This window comes from Ustilaginoidea virens, chromosome 6 (genome assembly GCF_000687475.1).
Source record: "Ustilaginoidea virens chromosome 6, complete sequence".
In the NCBI taxonomy this organism is placed as follows: Eukaryota; Fungi; Ascomycota; class Sordariomycetes; order Hypocreales; family Clavicipitaceae; genus Ustilaginoidea; species Ustilaginoidea virens.
In genome coordinates, this window is record NC_057321.1 from 706,923 (window position 1) to 730,714 (window position 23,792).

The 23,792-nt window shown below is 56.0% G+C and overlaps 6 protein-coding genes across 6 annotated transcripts; 5 read left to right on the forward strand and 1 right to left on the reverse strand.

Annotated features, from left to right (window-relative positions):
* Nucleotides 1-2,515: 2,515 nt before the first annotated feature.
* Nucleotides 2,516-4,448, reverse strand: UV8b_07165 (uncharacterized protein; the record flags this gene model as incomplete). The annotated part of the gene is made up of 5 exons (XM_043144662.1): nucleotides 2,516-2,771; nucleotides 2,867-3,166; nucleotides 3,309-3,426; nucleotides 3,553-3,680; nucleotides 3,760-4,448. The coding sequence occupies 5 exons, from the start codon at nucleotides 4,446-4,448 to the stop codon at nucleotides 2,516-2,518; spliced, it is 1,491 nt and encodes a 496-aa protein (XP_043000597.1).
* Nucleotides 4,449-5,048: 600 nt separating this feature from the next.
* On the forward strand, nucleotides 5,049-5,341 carry UV8b_07166 (uncharacterized protein; the record flags this gene model as incomplete). The annotated part of the gene is made up of 2 exons (XM_043144663.1): nucleotides 5,049-5,184; nucleotides 5,262-5,341. 2 exons carry the CDS (start codon nucleotides 5,049-5,051, stop codon nucleotides 5,339-5,341), a joined length of 216 nt encoding a protein of 71 aa, XP_043000598.1.
* Nucleotides 5,342-10,536: 5,195 nt separating this feature from the next.
* On the forward strand, nucleotides 10,537-13,064 carry UV8b_07167 (uncharacterized protein; the record flags this gene model as incomplete). Its single annotated transcript, XM_043144664.1, has 2 exons — nucleotides 10,537-12,877; nucleotides 12,964-13,064. The coding sequence occupies 2 exons, from the start codon at nucleotides 10,537-10,539 to the stop codon at nucleotides 13,062-13,064; spliced, it is 2,442 nt and encodes an 813-aa protein (XP_043000599.1).
* A 2,041-nt stretch (nucleotides 13,065-15,105) lies between these two features.
* On the forward strand, nucleotides 15,106-16,023 carry UV8b_07168 (uncharacterized protein; the record flags this gene model as incomplete). The annotated part of the gene is made up of 1 exon (XM_043144665.1): nucleotides 15,106-16,023. The coding sequence occupies one exon, from the start codon at nucleotides 15,106-15,108 to the stop codon at nucleotides 16,021-16,023; it is 918 nt and encodes a 305-aa protein (XP_043000600.1).
* A 1,556-nt stretch (nucleotides 16,024-17,579) lies between these two features.
* Nucleotides 17,580-19,757, forward strand: UV8b_07169 (uncharacterized protein; the record flags this gene model as incomplete). The annotated part of the gene is made up of 2 exons (XM_043144666.1): nucleotides 17,580-18,437; nucleotides 18,549-19,757. 2 exons carry the CDS (start codon nucleotides 17,580-17,582, stop codon nucleotides 19,755-19,757), a joined length of 2,067 nt encoding a protein of 688 aa, XP_043000601.1.
* A 448-nt stretch (nucleotides 19,758-20,205) lies between these two features.
* UV8b_07170 (uncharacterized protein) lies at nucleotides 20,206-21,653 on the forward strand (the record flags this gene model as incomplete). Its single annotated transcript, XM_043144667.1, has 2 exons — nucleotides 20,206-20,421; nucleotides 20,463-21,653. 2 exons carry the CDS (start codon nucleotides 20,206-20,208, stop codon nucleotides 21,651-21,653), a joined length of 1,407 nt encoding a protein of 468 aa, XP_043000602.1.
* Between the last annotated feature and the right edge of the window lie 2,139 nt (nucleotides 21,654-23,792).

Genomic DNA, 23,792 nt, shown 5'->3' on the forward strand with positions numbered 1-23,792 from the left:
CCATGCCCATGCGATGATCCTACCATAAATGGGCAATGCCCATCGCCCATTGTTTCCGGCACTAAATGCGGAAACGCCACCATCGATTTCATCGTCAGCCTGACAGGGCGTCGTCGCCTGCAGAGAGAAGAGAAGGGGACCAAGGTTGTCGTCCTCGGCAGCTTACTGCAGCAGACAGAACGGAACATGTACAGAGTAGTCCGTACTACGGTACTTTGTAGAGCAAACGTAGTCGGTCGACCTTGGACTCGAGTCTGAAAAACTATTCCCCTTCCTTGCACTCCGTAGCTATTGCGGAGGGGGTTCCTGGTCGACATTTGCTGGGGGCGAGGCAAGCACCACAACCCCCAACCCCGCAAGCAAGTAGGAAGCTCGTGCGAGGGGGGGCGGTCTTGTACACGTCAACAAGGTTCGTGCAAAAAGTTCGCATGGCGCGAAGCGTGAGAGCGCCGGACAGTCAGCAGCGGCAGCAAATGACGGGGTCGCTGCACCGCATGCAGAGGCCGTCCGAAAGCTTGTGGCGGAGCGTGCGAATGGGTTGCTGATGGAAGAAAGGACCAGACATCTTGCTCCGCACCACTGCCATTGTAGTAGGATGAGCACATCAGGATGAAGCTGCGAGTCGCGGCTGCCTTGGCCCCGACCGACACTCGCACCTTCCCCCGCAACTTGCCTTTGCCCGTCTTTCTCACATCAGCCACGTCAAAAGCGCCCTTTTTTTTTTTTTTTTTTTTATGTTTTCATCTTTTCTTCCCTTACAAGATTAGCTTCATGATCTAAAAATCAATTGCGTCCCCATACAACGGACGGCCTTGCTAAGGATTCCGATTCCAAAAGTTCCGAGCTCAACAGGCCCTGGTCTACCGTAGTACGAGACTAAACTCGTAGACTCAGAAAAAAAAAAAAAAAAAAAAAAAAAAAAAGCAGCTCGCAGCAACGACACAATCATCGCCAATAAGAACAGGAGCCGAGATGCGACAGCAAAGCTCGGACACGCGAAAACTCACCGAGCACCACCTACTGTCCTCTCTGTCAGGGTAGAGCATGGGCGGTAACACCGTGCGCTAGCTACCTGGGCATCATGCGCTCATCAGACGGCACGCGGGCGTCTGATCTGCTCGCTCGCGGCTTGTCCATCAATCGTAGCGGGCTGGAAAACCCCTGTGCGCCTTTCCAGGCCGGACGGTGGAGGTGCCCGCGTCCACCAACGCCGAGGATGATAAAGCAGGGCAGCCTCATGCCAACATATCGCGACTTCTCCTCGATACGCGACAGTCGTCGATGAGGGCAATCTCGTCTGGCGGCTGCAATCGACGCTCCGGAGTCGGCATACCAAATAAAAGCACGTTGCTGTGTCATGGTAATCGCTGCTTGGCGCAAGCTGGACCATGCGAGGCCAAACATGCGGCCGAGCAACATAGCCTGATGGATAGTTTCCTCGACTTGGGGGCGGGGGGGGGGGGGGGGGGGGGGGGGGGGGGGGGGGCGGTTTTCCTCGTACATCTTGGCCCTCCAATAAGACGGTATATTTGCACAGGCGGCATCTCGTCATGCACGACTCACGCCCACTGCTGCTCCCGGCCCCCTCTCGCCGCTCCGTAGCTATGGCTCTCTTGTGTTTTCCTGCTTCTGTTGCGAGGGCATGTGCCGAGCTCCCTCGGGGCGTTTTGCCTGAGGCTCTCTGGCTGGGGGCGTTATTTTTTTCCGTCGCAACGTGCATCGCAACGTGTTCAGTTGGGGTCAGGTTTGAGTAACCGTGTTACGGTGATAACTTTTACAATCTCGTGTACCGAGCTTCTCTCATAGAATTTGTTGCACCAAAAACGTGACGCCACACCAAGTGCGGCTCTATTGGGCTTCATTACTGCGATGGAACTTGGCTGAGCCAAGCCCGCTCTTGTTCAATATCGCGATTCTGCAGGAGCGGCGCGAAGCTGGGACCACGGAACCAAACTGGCGAGGAGACGCAGCTACTTGGTGGCCTTGGCGCATCATGTATGAGGAGGCATGCCATGGTCCTGATCGGTGTCCATCACCGCCTCATCAAGGGGTGGCACGCCTCGTCAAGACAGACAGACCGACCGACCGACCGACCAACCTTCAAGGTTGTCAGATTGATGATTGTCAGTCACTCGGGGCCATCAAGAACAATCCCGCCACTTCATCCGACTCAATGTAATAGCTCCGCGTAGGGAAACAACCTGCCAGCCACACCACGCATTCAAGTGTAGAAATCCGGGTTGCCGACATTCATCCTTTTTTTTTATGCCCTGGCAATCACCGAACCGTTTTTTTCGCGTGCTCCGTAGCAAACAGAGAACGCAGAAAGCAGGCATGAGCTTGCTACTCACGAAACCCGTCCGACTCACTGCGAAAGACGCCATGGTCCGATGCTCTCACGGTCAAGACCATTGGTTTTTCGTGCTCGTGGAAAAAAAAAAAAAAAAAAAAAAACACATCCTCACTAGAACAGACATTAGGAACGTAGAGATGTTGCTTCGAGAACAAACACGGCTCAGAAGCCTATTTTGGAGGCAAAATATCGCTGGCAATCGTCGACATTGCGCTGCGGAATCACGTATACGGGGTGTGTAGTCGCGACCCGATCGTTTTCCTCAAAAATCTGCTCCTCGTCTGATTTGAAGGGAGCGACAGTCCATGCATCTCCATGCATCAGTAGGGCATCTGCGCGAGCGGATGCCAATGTCCACTTATGCTGCGCAAAGCTCAACCCCGCCAACACGTAGCAGGTATGATAAGCATCGGAATATCTGACGGGGGCCGGATCAGAAAGGCAACCATTTGTCAACTTGTCAGACGTGGCGTTTGCAACCGAGGGAGAAAGGGGGCTGCTGGCTTGGCTTACTTGCTAGGTTTGTCTCGCAGGCCACCGCGCTTGGATAGGTCTTGACAGCAACAGAGAATGTACCGAATCAGCCCGCTTCGACTGAAGAGACTGCCACTCGCCTCCGCAAGCGCGCTGTCTGCATGCCGGGTCCTTTGCCCCTCAGGGCCGCCAAGGCTGGCCTCGATCAGCGGCCAGCAACCTCCGACCCAGTGGCTGTAGCAGCCGTCGACCAATTTGTTTGTCCGGCCGGAAAAGCCACCTTCGGGTGCATACTGCCGGGACGAAAGCCAGGAAATGAGTCGCGGGACATTGAGATACCTACGGAGGGGTGTGAAAATCAGCAACGCTCAGGTCAATACGCAAATGCCGCCCCTTCCCATCCCCCTCCACCAGCAGGTCTTCGCCGATTCCAGAAACAAATGGCGCCGCCTGCAACTAGAGTTTCCGCAAAACAACGTACTTTGGAACAGTCCTGTGGGGAGAATCAATGATAGATAAGCATCCCAAGGCGCAGAAGGCATAAGCACCATGAGCCTCGAGGCCCGGGGCTGCCGAAACGCCACCCTCATACGTTTGGCCTTGGGGGAGCGTACAGTCAGATGGATGCCTTGTCCAGAAAACGCGCTCACGGGCGGGGAAATCGAGAGGGGTGCAGTGGGTGCAGTATTCAAAAAAGAAAAAAAAAAGAGAAAAAAAAAACATACATCTTGCTACCCATTCCGGAAGGCCGTCAAACAAATCAGTGTGGCCGGCACTGCATGCAGGCGAGTCGGTCGACAGGTTGCGAGGAATGTTGAGCAGTGATATGATGACACTTGCGCAGTACGCCCCTCTTGAAAGCACCCTGTCAGTCAGTACGCGGTGCCACAACGCTCATCCAGAAGGACGGGAAAGGGAATGGCATGGCTCACCTCACATCTTCCTCGCCGCCAGCGGCCATTTGGAAGCCCCCATCGGGCTGCTTAAGCGAGCAGAGCCATCTCCACATGCTCCTCCTGTCAATCAAATCGTAGGCGTCGTCGCCTCCGACCATGGCCAAGGCCAGCACGGCTGCATAGGTGGTGGCGAGATGCGAGGTCTGGCCAAAGCCCCCGGCTATCCCCCCGGTCTTGTTTTGCATGGGGCGGAAGGTTTCGATGAGTCTCGAGCGATAGCTGGCGACATCTTCACCGAGAAGAGACAACGCAGCGAGACACCAGTAGATAACCCATGGCCTGCTCGCGTCTGCAGATTTAAACGTGGGTGGCAACATGCCCAGCTGCTTGTGCAGAAACTTCACGTGACGACCGCGGAGGAGGGGGGGGATTCCGTGCATGTTGCAGTGCTCATGGCCGTATCCCGTCAAGAAAGGCAAGCACTCGTCCAGGGTGTCGTCCTGGAGCTGCGAGCTATCCGTGACCAGAGCATCTTGGATCACGGGAGCCGACCTGAAGATGTTGGGCATCACGGGGTCCGATGCGGACGTCGCGCCTCGCGCCGTCGAGGAGTCCCTGCTGGCAGGAGCTGGTTGCTGAGAAGCCGCCATGGCCGCCAGTTTTCTCGCCTGATGCTTGAAGACGACTTTTTGTCGAAGGCGGGCGTGTCGTGATGAAGCTTTCATAACGGCACTACGTTCTTGGAAAGGGCAGGCCCCGCGCCAAGTCCAGACCCGTGGAACTAAATAAGTCCTCGGAAGCAGGTCCCAGCCAAGGGATGGTTTTGTCCTCGACCCCCGTCCTCTTGCAGCAGAAAAGCCTCGTGGTGCTAGAAAGGCGCTGGAGCAAACCTCAACTGGTTTGTTTCATTCGTGCACAATAGTAAGCCAGCGCCGTGGCCAAGAGTATTGTTTGTTGAGGTCAGCTTCGGGATAAGGTCGGGTATTCGTTTACCAAGTCTGGAGCGGAATGGAAGCAGGTCGAAATGATGGAGTAACCAAGCCCCCATTGTTCTCGTTTGTGTAGGACATGTTGCGGCATCGTCGATACGCGCAACACAAAAACAAACGTCACGTCCTGCGGAGAAAGGGAAGCAAGAGAAACGAGATAGGAATAGGCCAGCGCTCACAGTGCAAACTGGTGCAGGGTAGGTCATGCGCTCTCTTGAAACCCGTCTACCCACCGCCACCAATATTTTTATGGCGACAACGTTTCATCCTCATCATCATCATCATCATCATCATCATCACCCACGTCCCTTGACAAAGCTCCTTGGATAGTGCTACATGCCAGGCGGCAAGGTGAGCTGGATCCAGGCACGCGAAAGAGCCGGTGTCTTTCTCCAATTCAGTTTGACGTTGCAAGGTCTTTGGCAAGCACCAGATGCTTGTCTCAAAGTCCCCGAAGCGTTTGCCCACCCAGGTACGTTGGTGGCCGAATACTGTAAAGGGTAAAAAACTACGCCCCGTGCCGGCAACAACTGACATTGATGAACCAAGGGCACCAGACGCTCTTGACTCCGTCTATGGCCTGGGACCGCATGTTATGCGTTCTGTATCGAAACCATCGTGGCTTCTAGCGGGATGCTCCAGACAGCTTGTCAATCATCCGTTTGCTTATCCCACGGGCCATTGCGTACCCCGAATCCGAATCCCAGGCCATCGCTGTAGCTGGACGTAAATCGCCACCTTTCTACGGAGTACTCCGAGAGAGAAAATAAAGCCCAGGCCTAGCCTTTAAGAAACCACAAAGGTGTACTGCCGACTCATTGTGGATGCTTTGACGTCCATGGAAGATGACGCGATCGGTTAGTTTGTTAGAGCCGACAGTCTCTGCAGTCGGTCTCTTGGTGCTAGCGAGACCACCTACTACACCCCATGGTAAGTTGTAATATCCGAGATAGATTGCCTCATCGATAGAGGCATCAACTATCAATGTTATGCATATGATGCTAGGAAAGTCCGAAAATGCCTGAATGTTGTTTCCTTTGCTGTAACCCACTCCATCAAGGATCACGAGCGGGCCTGGCCCCGAGACGAGCCCCGAGACGAGAACGTATTGACATTTACTTTCCGTCACTATACTATGTACTAGCCATTAGAATATCCCGTGGTCTGTGGAATCATATCCTAGTGCGGGAGGGCGATTCCCACCCCTCATATCTCTGTAGTTCTCGTCGTCCGATTACGATGCGAGGGCAAGCAGGTTTGCATGCGAGCCTCTTCACCAGCTCACAGTGTCCAAGCAAGTGCTACGAGTCCGGCGTGGAAGGACAACCCTGCCTGTGCTATTAGGAAAAAAAAAACCCACCAATGCTTCATTCAATATAGCACCAGCACTATACGGCCATCTCGCGGAATGTCGTCGTCGTCGTCGCTTCGCATCGCATCGCATCGCATCGCGAAGCCAGGCGTAAGCTATCACATGGCCCCTGCAAAAAAAAAATTATTAATCATCAAGGCATCGATCGCAATCCCGGCCACCTGGGCCATTATAAATCGCGCGCTTTTCCCGTTATTAATCCAACTTATCTCTACGGTGCCACTTTTCCTCCGTCGTCGCTGCAATGTAACATGGTTGCATGCTCATGCTTATAGTGAAACAGGTGGAGAGCTTGTGTTGTATACGGAGTACGGAGTACGGAGTACTGTCGGGTCTTATCGTAAAGGACGGGCCGCGATTATCCCTGCTGCCCCGTTTCCCTCATCGGCCAAGTGCATAGCTCCACTTTTCGACCATTCTATCCGTATCGATCATCGATCACCAGACTGCGCACGTCCATCCCGCCAACCCCACGCCGAGCCTGTCGCACAGGTTAAAAAAAAAAAAGAAGACTAGAAAAATAAAGAGGCGTGGCCGACCGGCCCCTGATTTGATGAAATATCAGGCGGCGTCAAGACTTGAGAGTCGGGAACCAGACTGTTGTCGGGGCTAGCTCCCTCAGAAGCAGGCGCGCTAGGGATGCGACTCCTCCATCCCAGCCGCGTGATGGAATCTAGCCTCTCTGTTCGAGGAGAGGTTGGCCAATGATAACGACCAACGACCAACTACGGAGTACCTCTCCAGCAATTATCTGCCTGCGAAGTCCTTCGTAGACACGGAACAGTACGCGCGCAACCCCTGGACCCTGGTCCGGGTGATGGTGTTTCGTTCGTCATCAACCGTACCACGTACTCTGCTCCGCACTGGCGCAAGTCGGCGCCAGCAAAGTCACCGAGAGGTCTACAGACTGCGACCATGGCTGCTGTGGCTTATCAGAGCGGACGAGCGGAGCTTCAGGCGCCATGGCAGGCAACCATTGGTGCAGTTGCTCAACAGATTACGTTTCAGATATCTTCCCATGCCGTGGGGTCGCTCTATGTTGACGCGGCTAACCAAGGATGCCGCGGGAGGCATTTTCAAATAGGATGGAGCGAATTGACGGAAAGCACTCCGTACTCGCAGTCCCAAAAAAATGGCTCAGTGATAGCACTGGCGCACCCGAGAGCCCTTTCCTGCGTCTAGCTGTGTCTAGGATGCTGAAGAAACGTGCCGACAGAAGCACAAGCCGCTGACGTCGTGACAACACACGATAATGCCAAGGCAAGGGAACAAGTTACCCCATTACGGAGTGCAGAGTACCACAGTGAAAGACGCATGCATGCATGTCATAGGAGACGGATAACAACACACGAGGCAACCAGTTGCGGGAGTCTGCTAAGATGGCAGGGCGCAAGCATGCCGCACTGTTCTGACCCTTGAGATGACACAAGGGTGACTGTCCCTCACACAGGGAAGGCCATGACAGGCGCAAGCGGCTGCGAAACTGCAGGCAAGACATGGCAAATCCCACATTGTCGCAGGATCAGTTCCTGATTCAACATGGTACGAGACCGTGTTCATGTTGTGTTCATGTAATCGTCCCTCGGTCCTGAGTCCCCGAGACTGGTCAGCCATTTCTGGAGAGTCTCCCGCAGACTCCGGAAACTCAGCCGCCGGCAGAGCAGCAGGAAAGCACGGAGTACTCCGTAGATGGTCATCTGCCGCCCTGGCCACTGAGTCCTCTTCAACCCAGGTGCTAGCATCCATAGTCAACTTGGACTGGAGCTGCGACAGATTGTACGAACCATTTCTCAGCGTATTCGAATATAAAATCACGGTTAGTTATAGCAGACATATATATAAATACACGTGCCGTCGTGGTCCTTTGGCAGACTGCAAGGGGACAAGCTCACATTGCCCCAGCTGACTTGGTTGTCTTGCTGCGGCTTATTCTGGCAAATGCGATGACTTGTCCGATGTTCAGCCACCTAGGCGAGACGTTTCTTCTTCCTCCTACCTGAAGAAGACCTGGGGTAGATGGAAAGTTCTGCCCAAGGAACGGGGCGTGACCAGCTCCATATGCTCGATGGGCAAAGAGTCTTGAGCTGATGGTGCCGATGCAGGCGCATTGGGTAGAGCTCTTTGCTCTTTGGATGAAAACTATACGTCGATAGCGCCGCCGACCCGAGCAGCATCAGGTTGGCGGCGTCCTGTTCGGCAGCGACAACATCGGTTGAATAGACGGGACATTGGCACTATAGTACCGAAGCCGCGGGGTGGTTTTTTTTTTTTTTTCTTTTTTTTTTTTTTCTTCTCATGCCGGGGGAGCCTCTTGGTGTGGCAAAGGAAAGCATTCGAAAGACAGACAACGTCGAGCCTGCAAGCAAGCCACAGGGAAGAGGAAGATTTGACGGAACAACAAATGGCTCAGCCGCCGACTGGGATAATCCTGGCTCGTGGCGGCAGCGTTATCCATGAGCTGCATCGACCAGCCTGACGGACTGTATGATGGATGGCTTGGGCAACACGGATGGATGCGTGGGAATGGGTTGGATTGGGCATTTGGCCTGGAAGAAGTATTTGTGGATGGTAGCCGAGCACCTAGGAGGTACACATGTACCTAGGTACCTACCTAGGTAGGTACCTAAGGTAGGTGGGTACCTGCTGAGGGCTGCTCGACGGGACATGTCCACGTCACACCGCGAACGATGCAAACGCCAACAAGGGCATCGCATCCAACATTAAATCTCCAAGCCTGATTTGCTTGTTTCAACACTGAGCTTGAGAGTGTTGTGCATGGCAGAGTCCAACACACGGGCTACAGAGTATGGCTGTACATGGGAGTTCTCCTAGGTACGGTACCTCCTTAGGCCTGGTCTGTTACGAGACGCCACCCACCCAACCAACCAGCCCCAACCGGTCCAAGCAAGCGCTAGCGCCAGCCCTCGTGGCTTCCAACTTTGCCAACCAACCGCGTTGCCGCCAACGCCGCATCGCCAAAGTGGCAGGTGCTCGGCTGCGTCGCGCTGCGTCGCGTTGCGTCGCGTTGGTTTGCGGTGTGTGCACGCGCCAGGCAACCTGCCGTCTGGTCCAAGCCGCCAGATGCTGAACAAAGCCCGGACCAGGGCAAGACAGAGAGGGAGCTTTGACGAGCTTTGGCGAGCTGGGCGACTGGATGAATAACCGTTCTGTTTTCTGTTCGTTGCAAGCGACGTGTGTGTGTGGTGTGTGGTTGGTTAACACGGTGCTGCTGCTGCAACCCACCCCCGGGGCGAGCTCGTTGAAAGTTGAAACATTCGCGTTTATGCATAGCCTCTGCCTCTGCCAGCTGGGCTTGCCGCCCGCATCACGTTTGGTGCGCTGTCTGACGAGGTCGGAATGAAAATGCTACCGGCAGGCGCCGGTGTGACGGATAGAAACAGCAAAAGGTACAACAACGATACCTTCAAATGGGTTCCCCCCCCCCCTTTTTGCCCCTCTTCGGTTGTGCTCCACATCCAAAGTTCGCGCATGCATTGCGTGTATACACAATCAACGTGATGATTCTTAACCCGGCGCTATCAAAATTTGCTCCGAGCGAAATATAGTGAGTTGCCTCGGTCCTGCCATGCCGATTCCCAAACAAAAGACACCCGCCCTTGCAGCCTGTCGCTTTCCCTTGCTCGTCGTTGCGATCAATGCTTGCGAGCCAGAGCCAGATGGATGAGTGAGGCTTTTGAACAGCTCAAAAGTACGGAGTATGCGGGTTGTATCTCCTCCGCACCTGCCTGCATAATAGCGCTCGACTTGTCCCCCTACTGTACGGAGGTACTGTGTGCCCCGTAATGCATGGGCTGTTGATTGGAATCACGGGATTGACCATGGACTGGACGACTTGGCGGCACGTTATGGGCCGCTGAGCTTGGAGGCACATCGGCGCCGCTCCCTGGCTGGCTGGATCGCCCGTGCCCCCACCCCACCGGCCCCGCTCCACCAACGTGCAGGTGCAGCAGCTGCGGCAGGTGCGGCAGGTGCACAGGCGCCATCGGCTGCAACGATTGGCTGCTGCTAAAGATCCGGGGCTGGACAAGCTCACCGCCTCTTTTATTCCCCCCCCCACCTCCCTCCCCGCCCCGTCTTTCCCCATCCCGCTGGATGTTCCCGACCCCCTCGAAGCCAATGGCCAAAACCCACGACATGTTCTCTGCTCGTCCTGGTCGAACCCCTTACACAGAGAACCCATAGGACCACTTTTTGCCAACACGCTTGGTCTGGGGAACTTCTGCTCATCCATCCCGCGTCCCTGTCGTTCCTCATCTTCCTGACTCTGATCTGTACCTCCTCCTTTTTACCCTCGACCAGACCATTTCGAAAGAGCGGTGTCTGCCGCCGGTTTTCACAACATCGCCAGTGTTCACAACCAAATCTTGGCCTTTTTTTTTTTTTTTTTTTTTTTTTTTTTTTTTTTTTCTCTCCCCCGAATCTTTCGGCAGCATGACACTCAACTTCAACACCAATGGCAGAGGTGATGCCTTGCTGGATTTGACGTTTGACCAGCACCATCGAGGACAAAACGCTTATGCCTACTCCACCACCACATCGGCCACCCAACCCAGCCCGTCAGCTGCTACTGGATTCATGACCAGCGCTCGATCGTGGTCCATGTCCGTCGATATGGGATCCTCAAACAACTCAGAGGCGGTGGCCTCGACGAGCTCGTCCGAAGACCTGCAAAGCAGTCCTCCGTTGTCCCACGCATCAAGTCCGCACTCGCCGTTGCAGCATTCACCATTCTCACCTGGGGCCGGCCTCTTGACCAACTGGGCTCTCCAACAGCAGCAGCAGCAACTTGCTGCTCCAGAGTTTGCTCATTTTATCCAAGATCCAAGTCTGTTTGGTTTCAATGCCTTTCCCAACTTCCAGCCCGGCCCGCTGGACTATCTTCCTCCAACGACGCAGACTCCTCTCCATGCCAGCCTGCTCGAGTCACCGTTCGCTTCCATGCCCGCTTTGGAGGAAACTGCCCACGCAATGCACTGGGGAACTAGCGGAATGGACAACTGGCACGACTTTCATAGTCCGCTGCAGATGGATGGACTTCCTAGGCTGGACAGCGTTGGCAGCAACTCACCCACCGGGACCTACCTGGAAGTCTTGTCGCTTCCCTCTTCGTCCTCCGAGGGCTGGACTGTGGTTGATTGGGGCCACCAAGGCCTAGATCAACTTCAGCAAGCTCAAAACGCCGCCATCTTCAACCCGAGCCAGACCCTGCACCTGCGGACCAATTCCGACTCGTCGGACGGGGCCAACTCAATGACCATTGGCAGTTTTGAGGAGATCCCCCCCTTTGCCTACTCCCCCTTTTCGCCAGAGTCCGAAGGGCACGCGGATAGCAACCACGCTGCCCATCGCAATTGCTTCGGTGTCGCTGGCGACGCTCATAGCCACCACCATGAGCACGCTGGCTGTAGCACTGCCATCGCTCCCCTGCCCGTCAAACCAGAGGCGCCATCGGCAGTCCGTCACAGTCCTGGGAGCGGCGCCGGTTCCGTCTCCCCGAGCACGAGTACGTCCTCTCGACGGAACTCGGGCCCTCGCAAGAGTCCCATTGCCAAAGCCACCACCAAAACCATTATTCGTCGAAGCTCCAACGGTAAGAAGGAAGGCACCGTGGAGAAGAAAGTGGGTCGCAGAAAGGGTCCCCTTCTCCCTGAACAACGGAAGCAAGCAAGCGAAATCCGGAAGCTAAGAGCCTGCTTGCGCTGCAAATTCCTCAAGAAGACTTGCGACAAGGGCGAGCCTTGCGCTGGATGTCAGCCATCACACGCTCGTCTTTGGCAGGTCCCTTGCACTCGAATCGACATCAAGGACATCGGCTACTTCATGAAGGATTGGAAGGCCGACTATGAGGGGCATGTCGACCTCGGCGTGTCTATTTACAACGTCAAGGGTTTCTCCTCCAAGGAAACATTGATGTGGATCACCCACGGTTACGGGTTCGCTCTTCCCGTCATGGTCCGTGAAGTTTACGTTGCTGATGAAGGCTGCTTCTCGGTCGAATGGGTCGAGTCCACCGTCCCCAACCACGACCCGATTGACTTTGAGACCAAGACGGAAAAGCTCGACGTCGGCGCAGAAGGTATCCAGCTGGACGCCCTGCAAGAGTATCTCGACAAGCATGTGGATGGGCCGTTTGAAGACTTTATCGACGATCATTTCGAAGGGACGCCATTCATCACCGAGATTCTCAAGACTGCTCACCGCTACTACGTCAAGGACGGGATGCCGGTCATCAAGAAGGCTCTGAAGCTTGTCTTGGCCTACAACCTGACCATGCACATCACCATGGTTGAAAACCAAGGTTCGGAGGTGGCTCTGGACGGCCAAATCGATGACGAGGACTCCAAATTCTACGGCCGCACGGTGGCACCGGTCATGATCAACTTCCAGATCAAGTGCGCCCTCGCGGACATGTGGCGCGAGCTCCAAAAGGACATTTTGGAGGAGCTGTCCGCCTTGTACTCGGGAGTCTACAGCGGCGAGAAGATGAAGAATTGGCCGACCATCTTTATGCTGGCTTCGATTCTTCTCGCCGTGTGGGAGGAGATGCAATTCGACTGCCACTACCGCGTTCCCGATCCCGATGCGGTCAACAAGTTTTGCAACGACATGGAAACGACCCCTGTCGGGGTTATCGTCGGTCTGTTCCATGCCATCTCTCAAAAACTGCCAGCCTTTGCCGACTGGGACACCCGGCAGCACGGACACCTTCTTCACAACAATGTCTCTGTTTGTGAAGCGATGACTGAAGTCCGCCAACATGTCATCAAGCACGGTATGTATCTTGGCGATCCCCACCTTGGGGCCACGGCCCCCTTCCTTGGCAGTCGAGCCCGATGCTAACAGGCCTGGTATTTGCAGAAGCTTACTTGCGAACCCGCAAGGAAGCAGAGTTTGACCGCTACAACTTTGACTGTCTGTCCAATAAGTTTCTGTCCAAGCTTGTCATTCGCGCCAACTAAATGACGTCAGCACCTTTATTACCCCATTTTTTTTTTTTCCTTTGTTCATCAAACGTTTTCTATCTACCATGACTACAGACCGCACCTCACATGTTTTATTTTTTATTTTTTATTTCTACTTTCAGCGCCAGCGTTTTCTTTTCAACGGGACGAGTTTGTCTGAGCGTCAAAGGCTATTGGCGCTCCAAATGATGTGACAAGCACGACTTGCATGAACTCGTCCATGTCTTTGCGAAATTGTCTTTTGCGGTTGGTCTCTGTTCCGCACCGCAACACGAAGTAATCTGATACACGGTGACAATGCGGTACGATCTTGTAACGATTTGCTTACACGATTACATGAATGCTTTTTCTTCACTTGCATCCTGCGATTTCTAAGGTATAATGACGCACGAATATGCAATGCAAACAGCGGGGAAGTGGTTTTTTTTTTCTTTTTGTCTTTCTTTTCTTTTTTTCTGTTTTGGGCTTTGGATATATGCTGGACATGAAACGCATAGCCTCATATGCACCGGATTCGCTTGGACTGTATGTCGGCATGACTGAACAAGCAGTGTTGAGGCCCGGGGGAATGACGAGATGGCATGAAGCAAGCTAGATGAACAACAACACATGGTGCAGGGGTCCAGAACCGGGCAAGGAGCATTTGATTTCACGATTCTGGGAGGCTCGGACGGCGACACAGGCTGGCGGGTCGGCTCAAATTGCAGTACTTACGTCTAGCACATGGAACATTATAATGATACAGGGCTCCTGGAAAAGCCGCGCACTGTTTGGTGATGATGCGGGCTTTGTCGCCCCCGCGATTCGCCGCAGCGGGGCCAGATTCGGGGCAAATTGCCGGCCGGATTGTCTCTGCTTACGTACATATGTGCACCACGTATGTACACCCAAGGGATACTCCTCCCGCTCCTGCAACTGGCTGGGGGCTAGTGGCAACGTTGACGACGGGGTCGCTACACTTGGGGTTCTGGTGCTAGCCCTGCTAGGTACCCTTTTGGGCCGGAACCCCGTGCAGGACGCGGCTTGAGCGGTGCAAATTCTGGTTGCGACCAGACATGGCCCCAAGCTTGCTGCCAATGTTGGTGCCCAAGAGGTCTGGTACGAGAACAAACCACGTCGGCTACGGAGTACTCCGTACGCGTTGGCGAAAAGCTGAAGCTGAACTACGAGCTGTGGTTGGTCGCGTAAATGGAGCCAGCCAGTAGCCAGCTGCAGTCAGCTGGTCAGTTTGAACTGCGCACCAACGAATGCGCCACATGACTCCTCCTCCCTCCCCTTGTTCCCAGCTTTTCCCCCAGCCACGTAATGAACGGAGCATGTCCACGAAAGAGACAGTGCGCTTGGTTGACTTGCATCGCATCACCAGCAGGGGGAGAGATGTGCCACTGGTCGGTTGAAGGGGCTGGGAAACCCTCGCTCGGGTTGTTGAATTACAGTAAACGGCGAGAACCTGCGATCGCGCTCTTGTGTCCTGCTGCCGGTGGGTTGACCTGAATCATGGCAATCGTTCGTCAATCGGTGGTTTCGTCCGTACGTGAGCAGAGGGCGGGGGTGGAGGAGCAAAGGGCCGGATCTTGTGGGCCAGCAAAGTCGCGAGTACAGCTCCGTCGCACCGATCCCCCGCATGCGGAAAAGTCGCGTCGACCTCGCGAAAGCAGCAGTTGCGGCGGGGTTCTGGAGCCTTCCTCGAAAGTTTGAATGGTGTGATTGTTAGGCCGAGACACCACTGATTGGCCGAGTCCTTCAGGGATTGGTCACTGCGCCCCACTACCCCGAGCTTGGTTGCCTCTTGGCCGTTTAAGGTCTTCGCCTTTGCCACATTGCCTCGCCTCCTTCCTCTGGTGACTTGCCCCTACGGAGTACTTAAACGCTCTTCTCTCTGCCCGGTTTCTGTTCTCTGTCCCCACACTCATCTCCTACATCGCTCCCACTTGCTGCTCTCACAACCCAAACACCGAAATCATCGTCTCTTGATCCTCGAAATCATCATACCTTGTTTTTTTTTTTCTTGGAGCAGCGAATCCGGACATTGGCAACCATGCAAATCTTCGTAAAGACCCTCACCGGAAAGACCATCACCCTCGAGGTGGAGTCTTCTGACACCATCGACAATGTCAAGTCGAAAATTCAAGACAAGGAGGGCATCCCGCCCGACCAGCAGCGCTTGATCTTTGCTGGTAAACAGCTCGAAGATGGCCGCACCCTGGCCGACTACAACATCCAGAAGGAATCCACCCTTCATCTGGTTCTTCGCCTGCGTGGCGGTATGCAGATCTTCGTCAAGACCCTCACTGGGAAGACCATCACCCTGGAGGTGGAGTCTTCCGACACCATCGACAATGTCAAGGCGAAAATCCAAGACAAGGAGGGCATCCCGCCCGACCAGCAACGCTTGATCTTTGCTGGCAAACAACTCGAAGACGGCCGCACCCTGGCCGACTACAACATCCAGAAGGAATCCACCCTCCATCTCGTTCTGCGCCTGCGCGGCGGCATGCAAATCTTTGTCAAGACACTGACGGGAAAAACAATCACGCTGGAAGTTGAGTCGTCAGACACCATTGACAACGTCAAGTCGAAGATTCAAGACAAGGAAGGGATTCCCCCCGACCAGCAGCGACTTATCTTTGCCGGCAAGCAGCTCGAGGACGGACGAACATTGGCCGACTACAACATCCAGAAGGAGTCCACCCTGCACCTGGTGCTGCGTCTCCGCGGCGGCATGCAGATTTTCGTCAAGACGCTGACCGGGAAGACCATCACGCTCGAGGTGGAGTCGTCTGATACCATTGATAATGTGAAGTCGAAAATTCAAGACAAGGAGGGCATTCCTCCTGATCAGCAGCGACTCATCTTTGCTGGTAAGCAGCTTGAGGATGGGAGAACCCTAGCCGACTACAACATTCAAAAGGAGTCGACGTTGCACCTGGTGCTCCGCCTGCGTGGTGGCCAATAAGATGTTGAGGAGTTGCTACGGATTCATGGATATCGCTGCATGGTAGCGGATTAAGTGGCGTTTTAGGTTTACGTATGCCATGACGTTGGGCGTACGAGCTATGGGTATTACTTTGACTTAGGAAATGTGTGTACTTGCTAGTGGTTGCACATCAAATACAGACTCTATTTCAGGCGTAACTTTTTCCCTATTCTTTCTGTGGTGCGGCCTGAAATAATGAGTAACTGGACGAGAGTGGCCAAACCTCGGACTGCTAGCAGAATGAGCCAATAGGGTTCCGCGTTGGCGGGGTTGTCCTCTGAAGGTGCGAAGGGGCAGACTTCAAATTGTAGCGGACCAGGGTTTGAGCTAATAGAGACCGTATATTGAAGGACACATCAGTAGACAAAGAAGTAGCACGATGGTACAAGTACGAGCAGCTTCCCGATTTACAAAGAGCTGCGGAGCACATTGCCCTTATCGCACCCTGAGGCACATACATACGGCATTTGGCCCGGGGGCTGTCTTTGCGATCGAGGCCGCAGTGTTTAAGGCAGACGAAAAAAACGCGTCGTCGGCAGCATTAAGCTAGATGTCATGTATTAGCTCTGTTGGAAATGCTGGATTTGTAGTGTAGGCGCGGATTGCGATGCGAGGTTTGGGGGCTGGGCCGGGGCCGCGGAGGTACAGTACTCCCGCAAGGTAAGTACCCATAGATATACTGTATTATATAACAATATTTAGTAATGTCACACACTGTGTGGCGTCACACTATTGGTGCAGCAGTAGGTACTAGGAAAAGTGGGTTCGTTACTCCGTACAAAGACTGTATCGCAGTATGTGGCGTCACACTTTTTGTGCGGCACCTGCACCTTCGCACGATGATGGATGGGCGAGCAGAACTACCTCAGTTGACGTGACGTGACGTTACGTGACGCGACGTACATATTTGCTGATCAAGCACCCAGCACCCGCCGGCTCTTGCCCGCAGCAACCTGCAACGCCGCCCGGTTCCTCGCAGGGCTCTTGGCACGCTCAGCCGTTGATTGCGGAAGACAAGTCATGGTCGTGGCAGCGCTGTCGCAGAGCTCGGTCTATTCGAAACGATTGTTTCCGCCTTGACGGATGGTTCGCGAGATTGCCGCTTCCTCGGGATATTCTGACTTGCACGACAACCTGATATTCCGTGTCAATCTGTCGGTTGATTGAAACGGTTGTTTCCGCCTCGACGGATGGTCGCGAGATTGCCGCTTCCTCGGGATATTCTGACTTTGCACGATAACCTGATAATCCGTGTCAATCTGTCGGTTGATTGAAATAGTTGTTTCCGCCTCGACGGATGGTTCGCACGATTGCTGCTTTCCCCCGAGATAATACTGACTCTGCACGACAACCGAAATCCGTGTCAATCTGTCGGTTGATTGAAACGGTTGTTTCCGCCTCGACGGATGGTCGCGAGATTGCTGCTTTCCCCCGAGATAATACTGACTCTGCACGACAACCGAAATCCGTGTCAACCTGCCAACTCTCGGCGGCATCAAGCCTGCCCTCGCCGCTGCAGATATCCACCCCAGGCCATGCCTTACTTTTACCACTTGGTATTCGAATTGTATCCGACGCCCGATCCTGCAGAGGCAGTTGACCACCAGACAGACCGAGCTGACCCGTGGTTGCCCCATCGCAGCACTGGCATTTTCGACGACCTCCCCGGAATCGAAACACCATCTGGGAACCCCCGCGGCAACGAGCCGGTCACGCATGCTGCTCCATCTCCCGAGAGCGCGACAGACCGCAGCACGCCGCGTACTCTTGCCACCGTATCTTCCGGGAGCCCAGCCAAGGCTGCGTCGCAAAGGCAGCGCCTGGAGAGAACAACCGGCCGTCGGCCGCCCGTCGAAAGCTCGGCACCGCGCCTCGTCCGGGACTGGCGATTCGGCCGTGTGACCATCGAGACCATAGATCCTGCGACGCCCCGTGGCGCGGGAGCCATGCAGGGACAGTCGAGCCGAGCGGCGCCGTCTGCCGCCCCCAGCTTAGGACCTTCTTTTGGTGGCGCCGGGACGGCCACAAAGGCTGACTTTGTGCCGCTCAAAACCAAGGTGACAGAGGCCGGCTGGGGCGTGGTCCGCTTCTACCGAGACGGCGAAGAGTCCGCCGCCCTCGGGCTTGGTGGCGACGGTGCCGGGGAGGAGCTCGAGGTGGCCGAGACGGTGGACGACTGCACAACTCTGTGTATACCTGCGGTTCCGGCCTACATGTCTCCCAGCGATTTCTTGGGATTCGTGGGCGACGGATGGAGAGACGAGGTCAGCCATTGCCGCATGGTGATGACATCTAGGATGAATAGGTATTTGGTGCTGCTAAAGTTTCGAGAGGGCAAGGTGGCCAAGAAGTGGAAACGGGAATTCGATGGAAAAGTGTTCAACTCGATGGAGGTAAGTGATTTGGTGTATTCTGAGCGTTTCCATCCTTTCCTTTCCTTTTCTTCTTTTTTCTTCTCTTCGTTCATGGATACATGATCTGAGCCACTAACGCTTGTCAAAAAGCCGCAGCTGTGCCACGTTGTTTTTGTCAAGTCCATCACGTTCGAGACTCCATTGCGACTTGGCAGGCTTGATCCCGCCGCAGCCGCCCCTTCATCCTCTCTTGCCGTTGCGAGTAGTACTCGACCCTTTCCACCACCAACACCCAACCTGATTGAGCTCCCGACATGCCCTGTCTGCCTGGAGCGAATGGACGACACCAACGGGCTCATGACCATCCCATGCTCCCACGTCTTTCACTGCACCTGTCTTCAAAACTGGAAAGGCGCCGGGTGCCCCGTCTGCCGGTTCACCAACACGCCGGGGCTGGAGGGCACGCCGGACGACGCCAGAAATCCGTGCTCGCAACCTTTCGGCTCCTCTGTATCCAACCTCTGCAGCGTGTGCGACTGCACGGATGACCTGTGGATATGCCTCGTATGCGGCAACGTCGGGTGCGGCCGGTACAAGGGCGGCCACGCCAAGGACCACTGGAAAGAGACGGCGCACAGCTTCGCCCTCGAGCTGGAGACGCAGTACGTCTGGGATTACGCCGGCGACGTGTGGGTGCACCGGCTCATCCGCGACAAGGGCGACGGCAAGGTCGTCGAGCTGCCCGGGCGCAGCAACCACAGCGCCCGCGCCCGTGACGAGGACGTCGTGCCCAGAGCCAAGGTCGACAACATCGGCCTGGAATACACGCACCTCATCACGAGCCAGCTCGAGTCGCAGAGGGTCTTTTACGAGGACATGCTCAGCAAGGCCGTGGACAAGGCAGCACGAGCGTCCGCAGCGGCGGAGAGCGCGGCCGCCCAGTCGGCCGCGGCGGCGGACAAGCTGAAGCAGATGGAGGACAAGTTCGCCGCCCTGACCACGGATACCCTGCCCCAGCTGGAGCGGGACTTTGAGCGGGAGAGGGGCAGGGCCGCCAGGAGCGAGGCCATGGCTCGCAACATGAGCAAGTCGCTGCAGGAGGAGCGGCGCATAAACGAAGGGCTGATGAAGAGGATCGAGCACCTGGGCGGCGAGAACGAAGCCTTGAGGAAGGAGTTCCAGGAGCTGAAGCGGGAGAACGACGAGCTGGGGGACATGAACAGGGACCTGGGCATGTTCATCTCCGGGCAGGAGAAGCTGAAGCAGCTGGAGAGCGAGGGCAAGATCGAGCAGGGGGAGCTGGAGGGGGGCAGCGCCAGCGTGGCGGAGAAGAAGCCGAGGCGGAGGGGGAAACGGTGATGCGTGTCGTCGGCGCAGTCGCCACGGCGAGGGCCCGCGAGACCGGGCATTGTTGGCTCGAAGCCCGTGGCGTGTTGGCTCGAAGCCGTGACGCAGATTTGGTGCGAGCCGCTAAGCGGCATCCTCGGCCGGCGGGAGACGCTGTTGGGGGAGGGGGGGGGATGGGGGAGTCGTCGACTGTTGTGGCGGCACGGCTTGGGAAGAGTTGCCTGTGCTGTCGTGGACTATCTATCTGTCCCTGCGAGTCGATTCTGGCAATGGCCAACTGCTTGCCACATGGCTTAGGGAAGCGGTGCCTGTACCGTCCTTTGCCACTTTTACGGGATCAATTTGACTAGATTGTGCAAGCGCAAGTGTCAAGCATCGAGCATCAAGCGCCAGTCGTCAACGTCAACCGTCATTGCTACATGACCCAGCAATTACTGGCCCGTGCCGTCCATCCTTCACCATGTTTAGCAAAACACGTTTCCTGGACAAGCACCTGGGTGCTCGTGGGAAGTTCACGCTGGCACTGACAGGAGCAGAAACTACGCGGAAGCGCTCTCAACTCGCCTGCCAAAGTTTAGGTGGATTACAAGAAGAACTTGAAGCACCACGCGGCGCGTTCACTGGAGACTTTCTATATACATACACCCAAGACCGCAGCACTGTCCCACGACTTGAAGTGTAAAAAAACCCCGCCCAGGAAATCCATGGCGTCCCCAGAGCAGTCCCCTACCTGGGGTCGATGTTGCGATACTGGACACTGTCCTTGCGGAGGTAAATGGCCTTGTTGCAACTGGGCCAGCCGCAGCATTCGCCGAGCCGACCCAGGCGATCTCTGATTTTGTACTCGTACTTTACACGGTCCAAGCAGTCTGCGCACCAGTTGTCGGCATTCCTTATACGGCAGACGCATTCGCAGTCTATGGTGTAGGTGCTCTGCGTGCAATCCTTCTTTCTGTTGTACGTAATGCACCACGGGTGCTCAACCGAGACGCCGACGTCCTCGTGCAGCTCCGGGACGAGCCTGCCGGCAATGGTCAGCGATTGCCATCGGTTGCCGTTGCTGACGCGCCGGCAGACGGAGGGATCGACGCCGTGCTTGCTGATGACGGCCTGGGCCCGGTCGCAGTTGAGCTCGGTGAACCACTGGTCGGTGGTCCTGACCTTGCACATGCGCCCGATGCCCTCGAGCTCGGACGAGTAGACGCAGTCGACGCCGTGCTCGAACCGAGACATGAGCGCCTTGCCCTGGGCGGAGTCGAGGCTGAGGCTCGGCTCGTAGGCCTGGTACCACTTGACGATGGTGTCGTAGCCCGTGTGCAGGTCCCATCCCGTGCCGCCCCAGGCGCTCTTGGAGCAGAGCATGGCGGCGACGCACCGGTCCTGCTCCGCCTTGTCGGCCTGGCCCTCGCCGCACGAGAGCGGCTTGCAGGCGGTGGTTTCTTGCAGCTCCGCGCAGATGACGTACGGAGGCTCGATCGGCGAGATGCCGCTGCCGGTCCTGATGCTGCTGAGGAACCGCTCCTGTATGTTGGCCGAGGGGAAGGGCACCCTGTCGCAGATCTCGTTGTCGCCCGGCATGAAGATGGTGCCGTCCCATCGGTCGGACTGGTTGACGTTTCTGCAGTTGGGATCCCCCGAGCACTGCCCGTTGAGGATGTAGCACGAGGCCACGAGCTGCGTCAGGTGAGAAACCCCGAGGCTGGCGCAGGGGTTGCCGCGCGATCTGCCCCCGCGGCTCATCTCGCCGTGGATGCCGATGGCCAGCTCTACGGCGAAGCCGACCGCCTCGACGAACACGCCGAAAAACCGGGGCTCGACCGTCGAGTTCATCCTGAATCTGAATCTGAATCTGAGTCCCTGGGGGTAGCGGTGCACTTGTGCTGCGGTGGGTGGGACGGGGAGAAATAAACGGGCAAGTTGGGGAGACGGTATGCTTAAACAAAGCGGCCAAGTCCAACGTGCGGCTGGGGGGATGAGCAAAAAGGATACTGGCCGGGAAGCCTGGGAGGGAGCCTGCACCAACTTGGCGATGCTGACGGTAGGAGACGCCCTTTTATAGATGGATTTCCGCCGCCTCGACGTGCAGTTCCAGCCGACATGTATGTATACCAGCAGTCGCCAGTGCAGGTCCGTTCGCTTCCCCCGGCCCGCCATGGTACGGCGGCACCTTGCTAGTCAGTTGGCCTCCTTGCCCCCTTGCCCTATAGCCAGGTTGTCTGGTGTGAGATGCTTGAGCTCTTGAGGATGAAGGTAGAAGACCTCACCTGGACAGTGCAGGGCATGCAGGCTGCACACGGTCCGCGGCCGGCAAGCCGGCGAGCAGCACGGTGCGGATGGAGGCAGTCTTGGGCTTAAGCCCGTTGACCCCTTGCCCCCTGGCCCCCTGGCCAGGTTGAAAGATATCTTGGCTCTTCAAAGGAAAGAGCTTAACCCTTGAAAATAAAGGTAAAAGGCCTTAGCTAGACGGTCAAGGGCAGGCAGGCTATCACACTGTCCCCTGCCGGCAAGCCCGCCAGCAACAGCACGGTGCGGATGGAGTGTTGGCTCGGCAGTCTTGGGTTTAAGCCCCTTGACCCCTGGCTCCCTGGCCAGGTTAAGAGACATCTTGGCTCTTTGAAGGAAACAGCTTTAGCCTTGAAAATAAAGGTAAAAGACCTTAACTAGACAGTGCAGGGCAGGCAGGCTGCACACGGTCCGCGGCCGGCAAGCCGGCGAGCAGCACGGTGCGGATGGAGTTTTGGCTCGGCAGGCGAGCAGCAGCACGGTGTGGATGGAGTTTTGGCTCGGCAGTCTTGGGTTTAAGCCCCTTGACCCCTGGCTCCCTGGCCAGGTTAAGAGACATCTTGGCTCTTTGAAGGAAACAGCTTTAGCCTTGAAAATAAAGGTAAAAGACCTTAACTAGACAGTCAAGGGCAGGCAGGCTGCACACTGTCCCCTGCCGGCAAGACCGCCAGCAACAGCACGGTGCGGATGGAGTATTGGCTCGGCAGTCTTGGGTTTACCTTGCCCCCTGGCCCCTTGGCATTGTGGATGTAAGGTCACTACTCCGTGTAGAATTCTGAAGTCCTGGCTTCCTCTGCCCTGCCGGCCTAGCTGGTAGGCTGATCATAGGGGTACGGATTTGGGATGCTCCCCCGGGACCCGGCTGGCAGGAGGACCCTTGGGCCGGGGTGACGGATCTGGCATAGCATTCGCCGCTCGCGCGCGGCAACCCGGGAGTCGACAGGCCAGCCCTACTGGAGTCGCCAGAGGGGAACCGATCCCTGGCATGCTTGGCCTAGACAGATGCTTGCGCCAAGCACATCTTTAGCGAGTTCGGATACCTGCAGGCCCATAACTCAGATGACCTGATTACAGGGGGGCCTAATGGATACTCTCGACTCGACTTTTTTTCTTTTTTCTTCTTCTTCTTCTTCTTTTTTTTTTTTTTTTTGAATTTTTTTCTCTTTCGGCAGGCAGGCGACGTGCTTGGCTGCAGATCGAGGCTGGGCGGATTGGATGGTTACCAGCAACTAGCGCGTACAGGCGGTGCGGCGATTCCAGGCGGCGCGGGTTACCGCTTACCGTGGCCGGCACGAGGAAGCGTGGGGTGACGCAGGACTCTTCAAGGAAAAAGAGACGCATTGCTGTGCCTGACAGTTGGCTGGCGGGACCCGCGGTCCGTCCTTCCCCTCCGCCGCGGTGGGAGAAAAAAAAATCAAAAAGAGGCAAAAATTCTCTGGGGTTTGCTTGTCCCTGGCCCTGGCCATGCCCACGAGGTATGAGGTATAAGGCAGTCGCTCGAGCTTCCCATAGGGCCGGCATCCCTGCGACCAAGGGGGGGCAGCAAGCAGATCCGGTTAGCAACGGCGGGCGGGCGGACGAGTAATCGGCCCTAATGTCCGGGACGTGCATGACAGCCTGGGAAAGCTGGCAGCGAATGGGGAGCTGGACTATCGCCATGACGAGTTTTGCGCGGGTCCGGCCCACTTTGTTGAGAATTCTGGGTGGGCAGGTACAGTAGCACAGCGAATGGGCAAGACCGGGGTCGACTCCAACTAACGGAGT